At 43.2% G+C, this 10,824-nt stretch overlaps 1 protein-coding gene and 1 pseudogene across 1 annotated transcript in view; both read left to right on the forward strand.

Moving 5' to 3' along the window:
- Positions 1-9,337, forward strand: part of CCDC186 (coiled-coil domain containing 186) — a 127,695-nt gene extending 118,358 nt beyond the window's left edge. Inside the window, exons 15-16 of the mRNA XM_073595853.1 lie at positions 3,480-3,699; positions 6,610-9,337. Of these exons, the coding sequence (XP_073451954.1) occupies positions 3,480-3,699; positions 6,610-6,684 (295 nt within the window). The 3' untranslated portion in view covers positions 6,685-9,337. The remainder of the gene's footprint in view (positions 1-3,479; positions 3,700-6,609) is intronic.
- Positions 8,468-10,319, forward strand: LOC141106666 (large ribosomal subunit protein uL13-like; annotated as a pseudogene).
- Positions 10,320-10,824: the final 505 nt, after the last annotated feature.

Below are 10,824 nucleotides of genomic sequence, written 5' to 3' on the forward strand. Positions count from 1 at the left end.
ATGTACCTTACCAGAATGATGTAATGTAAGCGCTGTAATCAATGATGCTTACGATTCTGCATCCTCCAATGTTCGGACTCACTCATGCAAGATAACAGAGAAGGACCCATAGTGCAGCAAAAAATCCAATGTTTAATGTTCACAATCTACTTACAAACAAACCACTTGTAAACCACGCCTAAAACAACAGTTAAATTGCCCGCCACGGCACTTCCGGTGCGTGATAACCTTCCATGTTACATGTTTCGTCCAATGAACTTCTTCCCAGAATTGGATTGTGATGTTAAAAGCATACTTGGCTTGTTCATTGTGAGTGCGTTCATTTGTATGTACAGTATCTCACAAAAGTGAGTACACCCCTCACAGTTTTGTAAATATTTTACACTTCTGTGAGGTACTGTGTGTGTGTATGTATATGTGTGTGTATGTATATGTGAGTGTGTGTATATGTGAGTGTGTGTATATGTGAGTGTGTGTATATGTGAGTGTGTGTACTGTCACTTCGATGTAACCAATAAATTACACTTTAGAGATTCCAGTGTTGCCAGCTCTTTCTACTGCTTATGTGTGTGTGTGTGTGTGTGTGTGTGTATATACATATGTATGTAACTAGTGTGTGTTAGAGCTGCACGATTAATCGTTAAAAAAATCACAATCTCGATTCAACCCCCTCACGTTCTTAATACAGCATTTCCTCCATTCAGTGCAGAGAGTTCTCTGCTCACAGCTGTCAAAAAAATAAAACAGACCAGGCAGCCTGCCAAGTTTATCACAACATTGTCAGAGCTGGGAGAGAACTATAAACAAAGTATCATTTAGTTCTTTTCGATCAGGCATGTCCAAAGTCCAGCCCGCGGGCCAATTGCGGCCCGTGTTCTGTTTTAATATGGCCCCATTGGTAATTTGGATATATATATCTTTTGTTGACCCCCAACAAATCCCAGAGTGCCACTAAGGATGAGCTCTGACGTGTTAACAACTCCACGTGCTCGAGCCCGCTGGGAAGCCGGCAACGCCAATTGCGGGCACTGAAGCATTTCCCAGTCCGCAGCTGCAGAGTTCGGGAAATGTCTCAGTGTCTGTGATTGGTGCTGCGTGCTGTCAGCTTCACAGCGGGCTCGGGCACGTGGTGTTGTGTACACGCCCGAGCTCATCCATAGTCCTGAGCAGCGCTTGGGGATTTGTTGGGGGCCACAAAAGATATATATCCAAATAACACACCCAAGCTCATCCTTAGACTCTTCACCATACACAGCAGTGTGCAGGCAAGTTTTTTTTTTTTTCAATGGAGATGAATACATTGTAAAATCTCAGTTAATGTCAGTTGGTCTAAATCCGTTATAAAAATATTTGGACACAACATCTACACTTGGTGTTATGTTCCTGTTCATTTTTTTTTGAGCTTTAAAAGTTGACAGACAATCTTTATTACGAAAAATGTGTAATGTACTTTACAATGTTCCTGACATATATTTCAGCTTCCTGGATTTTTAATTTTTTTTATCTGATATGAAAGATAGAGTGATCTAAAACCTGTTTAAATTTGTCATCCATGTGTCGAAATGAAAAGTATGCAGTTTGCATAAAATAGTTAATTTGCATTTAATTTTGGTGGTTCAAATAACGTCAGGCAAAATGGTCGGCCCTCGCGCATGTTCACTTTATCAAATATGGCCTTCTTTGATAAAAGTTTGGACGCCCCTGTTTTAGATCAAAGGAATGAACTTCGGTCTGTAAATGAGGTCAGTTTAACCACTTAAAGACCAAGCCTTTTTCTAACACTTGTTGCTACAAGTTAAAATTAGTATTTTTTGCTAGAAAATTACTTAGACCCTCCAAACATATTATATATATATATATATATATATATATATATATATATATATATATATATATAATTAGGAGAGGCCCTAGAGAACAAAATGGTGGTTGTTGCAATATTTTGAAACACTGTATTTGCGCAGCGGTCTTTCAAATGCAATTTTTTGGGAAAAAATGCACTTTAATGAATTAAATGCATACTAAACAGTAAAGTTAGCCCAATTTTTTTGTATGATGTTACGTGATCGTGATCTTTATTCTAAGCAAAGAAATTGTGAGTCTCATTTTAACCAGAATTGTGCAGCACGTGTGTGTGTGTATGTGTGGGTCACGCACATGAGCTTTAATGGCATCCCAGTCTTAGTCCGTAGGGTTCAATATTCAGTTGGCCCACCCTTTGCAGCTATAACAGCTTCAACTCTTCTGGGAAAGCTTTCCCACAAGGTTTAGCAGTGTGTCTATGGGAATGTTTGACCATTCTTCCAGAAGCGCATTTGTGAGGTCAGGCACTGATGTTGGCTGAGAAGGCCTGGCTCGTAGTCTCTGCTCTAATTCATCTCAAAGGTGTTCTATCAGGTTGAGGTCAGGACTCTGTGCAGGCCAGTCAAGTTCCTCTGCCTCCAACTCATCCATGTCTTTTTTTGGACCTTGTTTATGCACACATCCAAATCATTTGGTGGAGGGGGGATTATGTTTTGGGGTTGTTTTCAGGGGTTGGGCTTGGCCCCTTAGTTCCAGTGAAGGGAACTCTTAAGGCTTCAGCATTACAAGACATTTTGAACAATTTTATGCTCCCAACTTTGTGGGAAGTTTGGGGATGGCCCCTTCCTGTTCCAACATGACTGCTCACCAGTGCACAAAGCAAGGTCCATAAAGACATGGATAAGCGAGTTTGGGATGGAGGAATTTGACTGACCTGCACAGAGTCCTGACCTCAACCCGATAGAACACATTTGGGATGAATTAGAGTGGAGACTGCAAACCAGGCCTTCTCCTCCAACATCAGTGCCTGACCTCACAAATGCACTTCTGGAAGAATGGTCTAACATTCCCATAGACACACTCCTAAACCTTGTGGACAGCCTTCCCAGGAGAGTTGAAGCTGTTATAGCTGCAAAGGGTGGGCCAACTCAACATTGAACCCTATGGACTAAGACTGGGATGACATTAAAGTTCATGTGCGTGTAAAGGCAGGCGTCCCAATACTTTTAGTAATATAGTGTATTTCTTCTCCTCCTCCTTTTTTTTTTTTTTTTTTTTTTTTTTTAAATAATGTCTCTACCAATTACATACAATTCACTGCCTGACATTATTTCTAGAAATAGTGACCACAATGGCCAATGGGTGCTATTTTCCTTGGCTGCTAAATCTTTCCCATTGGACAATGGCAGATGTCACAGTTCTCAGGGCACTTGTAAGGTGCGGTTTGGGTTTAGCAGACTCCATAACTGCATTGAAAAACTGGGTGTGAAATGCAGGTAGACGGCTTTTAGGCAGAATTATGAGAGCTCTAGGGTATCGTCCACAGAGCATAGATATAAAGTAACCCAGACCAATCAATCAGAAATCCGCTTTTCCCAGTCTACACTGTGTTTTTTATTGGGATTTTGATATTTAATGAGTCATGGTCTCCCTGATGACTGTTGTTGCCATTGCAGAATCATCCAGAGTTACGTGTTGCGGGAAGAAGCTGGGACCTTGTCATCAGAAGCATCGGACTTTAACAAAGCGAATTTGAGTCGACGTGGCGGTATCATGGCGTCTCTGTACACCTCCCATTCAGCGGACAGTGGACTTACAATGGATCTGTCCCTGGAGATTAACCGCAAGCTGCAGGCCGTGCTGGAGGACACGCTGCTGAAGAACATCACACTCAAGGTGAGAGCTAAACTCTTCCCAACTGGTGTCACCCAGATTTCTTCTTAGTGAGCTTAGCAATATGGCTGCCTCCACACTTTATCAACATCCAATCACTATAGGGCTTATGCAGGAATCCGAATATTGTATTTTTAAAGTGTGTCTATGGAGGCATAGGTCCTGTGTCTATGTGCTTTGGTCTTGTGTCAATTACATCAGTTGAAATGCTTTTGAGATCATCAGAATTCATTGACAGGTGTATTTTACCTGCAGTTGACCTCCTCCCCTCCTAACTCTCATTTGACCTGTTTCATATGGATTTTGCTTTCCTGTAGATTAAAGTGAACAAAAGACCATTGACACAGGCCTTTAGGACATTTTATATTTAACCCTTTGTTCTACTTTTTCTGAGCCTAACACTTCATCTTGAGACTCAACGATCAGCGGTAACCTGATGTCTGACAGTAGCTGCCATGACAACTTCTAGCTCCTGAGTACAGAACAGTATGAAATTTGCAGAGCTGTGTGACTGTTAACATTCTGCATAACTACAATGCTTGGATCATGATGATGATATGCAATCTTAGGAGCTGGGAGATGACATGAGGCAGACAGTTTTCAGGACAATGGATGTCAGATTTGGGTGACTGTTCACTACTTCATCTCAGTTTGGAGTGTCTGGAACAGATATCAGCCTTAAAGTGATTCTAAGTGGTCAACTTGTTAAACAACCCATTCAGTTTAAAATAGGAAAGAAGGGGACAACGTTTTGCGTTTAGCTCTAAAAAAAATATAGAAATACAATTTTTTTTACATTCCCGCTATTCTCAGCTGCATAATAGCTAGGGGAGGATAAACAGCAGCGCACTGAGCTTCCCATTGAAAGGCTGTGCAGGGGAGGGGGGGGGTGTCAGGACAAGTCTGGTCATTGGAGGAGAGCTGGCAGAGTTCCTAGCATAGCTGGAGAACTCCACGATGTGTTCTCCAGCTTAGTGTGGTCAGCTTTTAATAGGAAAGTAGAGGGACTGGCAAGAACAGCAGGGATTTCACACAAAGGAAGAAATACAAAGAGAACTGGATACTTTTTCATACAAGTTCATACTACAGCAGCCACATATCTGGAATATGAAATGTTGGGTTTACATATTCTTTAAAGTGAAATTGTCCCATCTTTTGTGTGTAAAAACAACACTAGAGTGTGGGAGCTTGCACCTTTTTTTAATAACCCTTTTACACCCACAGTCTGTAGATTAATATTCCTAGACATACTTCTGTGCTCGGAGAATGCTAATCTATATTTCATCTAAGAACTGGCATTGTGCACCTGTGCTAAATCAGAGACTTGCACTTTCATTGACAGTTGTAGGTCATTGTGGTTCCTGATCAAGTGATCACCATGAATGCCAATTATGGCGATCACATGAAGTTTGTCTACAAACCTTTGAGTACAGGTCAGCCAATTCACATCAGCTCTTATTGCGCAAAAGAATATTCATCTGAGGTTTTGATTTTTTTATGTCTCCCAGTTTCAGCCAAATATCTAAATACTCAACTGAAATACATACTGTATAGTCAGGGATGGATTTCTGTATATCAGACATTGTCCGTGGCGGCGCACAGCCCTACACCCAGGATTTTTTTTGGCTAGGTCTGTACCCCTGGAACTGATCTGTTAGGTGGGCTAGGATGACAGTTTTCCCTAATATTGTTTACTTTGGATATTGTTAGTGGAATACAAAGGCCACCCGGGTGACTGGAGTAGGAGGAAAGTGGCAGAAGATAGTTGCCATAGGAGGGCAGGCACGATAAATTCAAACCTGCATATAGAGTAGAACTTGCACTGGGATTAGTCATGTATTGCATTACCTCCATCTATTCTGGGCCTATAGTTCTGCAAACTCTGCCTGCTATCCTGCCTGCTTTTTGAAAATTCCTCCCACTGTCCTGCCATCTTCCTCAAAACTCTGCCCACTGCCCTACCTCCTACTCAGACTCTGTGCACTGTCTTGCCCCATGACAGGAAGCACTGCCCTTCCTTGAGGCTCTAGCCACTGCCCTGCCTTCTGCCTGCCAACCCATTTACTTGCTTCCTGCATGGAAACTGCCCACTCTCCTGCCTGTACCCACTGCCCTGCTTTCTGCCTGCAGACTCTGTTCATTGCCCTACCTCCTGTATGTAAACTCTGCCTCTGATCGCTGCCTTCAAACTCTGCCCACTGCTCCGCCTCCTGCCCTGCCTGCAAACTCTAGCCACTGTCCTGCCTGCCAACTCTGCCTATCGATCCTGCCTCCTGCATGGAAATTCTGCCCACTCTCCTGCTTGTACCCACTGCTCTGCTTCCTGCCTGCAAGCGGTGCGCTTCAGACTCTGTTCATTGCCCTACCTCCTGCCTGCAAGCTCTGACCACTGCCCTCCCTTCTGCCTTCAGACTCTGCCCACTGCTCTGTCTTCTGAAAACTGCCCACTGTCCTGCCTGCAAACTCTATCTATTGCCTTACCTCCTGCCTGCAAACTCTGGCATTGCCTGGAAAATATGCCTCTGACCTGCAAACTCTGCCCTGCCTCTGACCTGCCTTCTTTCTCCTTTTTGGCTTCTAGTGAACATCAACCAGGGTACAGAAATCTCTCAAAAGTGAGAGGAAAGCTGCTATTAGTCAGTTGTCACCTAAACAAATGTCCCCATTGGAAAATTTCCTCTCATCTCTTGTTCTGGTGACAATTGTAAATCTTTGAATTTTGCGGTGACAGCGATCATCAGGACATGTATAGAGGGTGAATCTACCCAGAGGGAAAACAGACTGAAGATTCAACCCTTCTGCATTCTATCCAAAACTATACACACAATTTTGTTAAATTTTTTATTTGTTTTAGCTGGAGTCACACTTTGATAAATAGATCTGACAATAAATTATAATTTCTTTGCTGTACAGGAGAATCTGCAGACTCTGGGAACGGAGATTGAGCGACTGATTAAACAGAAACACGACTTGGAGAGCCGCGTGTAGCAGACACAGCATTGGCGATCCTGCGGACCGGACAATGGTCTAATTGACTACTCAGCACTTTCCTTCAATCATTTAGAACTCCACGCCTGGAACTTCAGCATCTGAAGCGCCAGGAACTCAATCAGACTGTCTAATAGGAAGATCTGTGATCTCTATATAAGCGATTGCACTAGATACCGGCAGAACTGATGGGAAGAATTCCAGGGATGAAGGCCCGTCACTTCTATTCAGGTTATCACATTCTGTGATTTTAATGTGTCCATAAATGTCTTCTTCCAAGGGTCAGACAGGTCACATGACTTTTCTCTATCAACTGCGAATTTCCTGCCTCTTTCGGGGGTTGGTCTACAATATCAAGTCCCAGCAGGCCAGAATGGAATGCTTGGCAGCTGATACTGCTGACTTCCTTCTAAAAAATGCTTGTTGCCTGACTGTCAGTGGCTTCAGTATTTTTTGAATGCGACTCTGAACAACGCTGCGAAAAAGTGAAATTGAAATCGCAGCTTCTGATCTGCACACTTGCTCCAGGTCAGTGGTTTAGAAAACACTGAGGCCATCGGATCCAAATGACTGCCATGGAATTGATATTTCCTACAAAAGGTGGTCAATGGCACTTTCTCGATGCAATTCTCTTTTATTATGATTGTACATTCAGACTGTAACTTGTAGCTGGCTTTATAAATGTAGACTTCAGCAGATGCAAAAGTGCAGTGGTGAGGCCAGTAACCCCCCAGCGGGTCTCAGTATTCGGTAGCCAGGACAGTGAAAGATCTTCTGATTGGTTGCTTTGGATCAGTGCCCCTACAAAGCGGCTGGAAAACGCCTAAAGGATGTTAACCCCCCCCCCCAAAAAAAAAAAATCATGGCCCAGTAGCCAGAACATTTAAAGATCCTTTGAATGGTTACTTTGGGTCAATGTCCCTAACAACCTAACAAGCTGCTGGAATAAGCCTAAGGGCCAGTGACCCCACCATCCCCAGCAACCAACCAGATCCCAGTATTCAGTAGCCACAACAGTGTAAGATCTTCTGATTCGGTTGCTTTGCGTCAGTACCCCTAGCAAGCTGCTGGAATAAACCTGAATGGGAAGCTTGTACAAGTGCTTGGCAGTCAACCATTTGGAATTTCTGTCTTCTGTTCCGCAGTAACCAGTCCAGAAAATAACAGACTGGAGGAAACTCCATCATCTTGGGGGGACTTGGAAAGCTGTTTTGCCATCTACCATTCTTGTATCTCTCTGGCATAGTCCATCTCAATTTTTGGGCAGTTTCCCAAAAAATTACACACACCGCCATTTATACCAATTTATTGTAACGAGACTGAACAGCCCAAAATGATCCTGTACTGTAAAAGGATTATTGGCGACAGTGTGGAAATTATCCTACATGGAATAATAACCTGTAATGATCAACAAGACACCACTAAGTAGAGAGAGTAAGAAAAGGGAACAAATTGTACAATCACATCACAAAAATATCTCTCTATGCCAAAAGTATAGGCACTACTGCGAGCAAAGTCAAATACCTACTTATCATAAAAATACATCTCTTTATTAGAATAATGACACCAGAGAATACATAAATATATAATTGACACATAAACCCATTTAAAAACCTTTAAAATCTGCCTCAAAGAAACCCATCCATCAGTCTGCTTAAAAGCTGAATGGGCCAGCTTCTCAATGACTTCTAGATGACTCCATAGGAGTCGTGTACTGGAATGACCCGAGTCACTATGCCTTCAAATCATCGTGAGCATGCTTTTTCTCAGCTGTCAGCACAAGATGGCAGATGCAAAGGCCACATCAAAGACCAAAACAAAGGACACACCAAGGTTAAGAAGCTACCTGCAGAATAATCAACTGAGGTCTGTAGGGATTCTACAAGAACTTAGGCAGTGGATGTAGAGCAGGATTTCTCAACCAGGGTTACAGGGAACCCTAGGGTTCCTCCAAAGATTGCTAGTGGTTCCTTCAGCAATGAGCAATTCCTGCCTCTCAGATAAGTTCCCACTGACACCATTCATCTTTTTAGTCATCTGTAAGGGGGTATTTTTTTTTTTTTCCCAGATGACTACAAATGTAAGGAGCATTCTCCCCTCTGACCAACACATGAATGTATCATGAGTTGTAGAGAAGAATAGTAGTAACTTTACACTGGGGTTCCCTAAGAGGGGAATATTATTTTAATGGTTCCTCTTTGTTGAAAAGGTTGAGCGAGGCTGATTTAGAGCTTCAAGTCGTGTTCTGGTCTTGGATGAAAAAGGCTGTCTCCTAGGTCATCTTGCTTGGGTGCAATGCAGTTGTAAAGTATCAATATTTCTGGCAACTTTTACTGCAACAAACTTTAAGTACCTTGCTTACCTGCATAATTGTGTGAGCAGAAACCCTTCCGTGGGTTATATCATTCAAAGCACCTGGCCACACCTCCTGGAGCTCTGGAAGAGGTATGCTGCCTCTCGAAACTAAGCCAGGATTATCTGCTCTGGAGTAACTGAAGGGCTTTGATGGTCTCCTACCTCACAGTAAAAGAACACATGTGGTGGGTCCTGCCGCCCTAAAAAACATGGTTTGGCTTGAGGCCAACATGCAAACCTTGGCCACCCTGTTTATGAGGTTGGCTGTAAGTCCCTGGCAGCCATTGTGACCCTGGAGGAAGGCAAAAGCCAAGCTGCACTGTGCCAAAAAGAAGCTGGTCATGAAACTAAAGCAGGAAAAAAGTACAAAGAAATCTTGCAAAAATACAATGTACTTGTTTAAATATGTTGGAATAACATATTTGAAAAATTATTATGATCCTACCATATTCAAGACTATCGGGAGAGGTACTAAATGAATTTTAAAAATATCCCAAGTACTACGTGAATGGTATACAAAAAGCTTTAATTCAAAATGTAGTCACCTATGTGGGGGAAGGATGGTGCCTCCTCGAAGGACTTCACTGATGACATGGTACAGCATGACTGATGGTTAGAATCTCCAGGCGTATCGTGGCTCTGGCCACTTTATCAGGAGCTTTTAGTATCCCAATCATGTAGCACTTTGATCTTTCTGGATTGATATAGTACTTCTCCCTGTAGTCTTGTATATGGTATGATTACAATAATTTGTATGCACAGGGACCAGAGTCATTCCAGTGCAGGAATCCTATTGAGTCCTCTAGAAGTTGGACTGTTCAGTTTATTAGCTCACAGATGGTTGAGTTTGTTTGAGGCAGATTTTATATATTGTGCTATTTGAATACATGTAAAAATCTGTTCGCTTTACTGAGCCCCTCAGAGATTAGAGAAGCTGGTGGGTGATTCAGCTCTGGCTCTGCCTACAGCTGAAATACAATTTTTGGATGGCTTCACTGTTTAATCCATTACCTCAAAAGATTGTTTTATAAGACACAATAGGCTTGTTTCACAAAGCTTTTACACAAGGTTAAGTGCTGTCATTTGGCTGCAATTTTAATATCTCATTGGACTCTGGCTCCCCTCCTGTACTGAAATTGCTCACTCTGATTTCACTGCACCCTGTGAGCTTCTCACAATGTGCATTAGTAGCTGCAGCACATGACACAGAGCTTGCTTCATTTCCTGCTTGGGGGTAGAGATGGGCTCAGGCGTGTTCAGGATCCTAGTCTCAACCCATCTGCCCGATCCCGCCAGGAAGCCGACACTGCACACAGACTGGGAAATGTCTAACGACCTTAGCGGTGTGCAGTGTCGGCTTCCTGGCGGGATCGGGCAGGTGGGTTGAGACTAGGATCCCGAACACGCCTGAGCCCATCTCTACTTGGAGGGCATCGAAGAGTCATCTTGCTCTATTATTCTCAGCCTGTGGTCTCTAGCCCACCCCTTTCTCTCAATTATGGAGGCCCAGAATCATATGTGGGTGTTGCCTACCTAGGGTGGTCTGAATTCAAATACAGCCTGCCTAGGGACACCCACTCCTCCTATTCACCAAGGCATTTGCATAACTCCTCCCAGTAGCCAGCCTATTGATTCCATCAGAGCTGGGAGCTGTTGAGAAGAGTACTGAGGCATGGTGCCGTGATGTTTTCAGGAATCTATGTACGGCCCCCCTCCATTTGCATGGCTGCTATGCATTGAGAAGCAAAGAGACTCAGCGATGGCATGACTGGGTCAAACAAGGTA

The sequence above is a fragment of the Aquarana catesbeiana genome, linkage group LG08, assembly GCF_042186555.1.
Source record: "Aquarana catesbeiana isolate 2022-GZ linkage group LG08, ASM4218655v1, whole genome shotgun sequence".
Classification (NCBI taxonomy): Eukaryota; Metazoa; Chordata; class Amphibia; order Anura; family Ranidae; genus Aquarana; species Aquarana catesbeiana.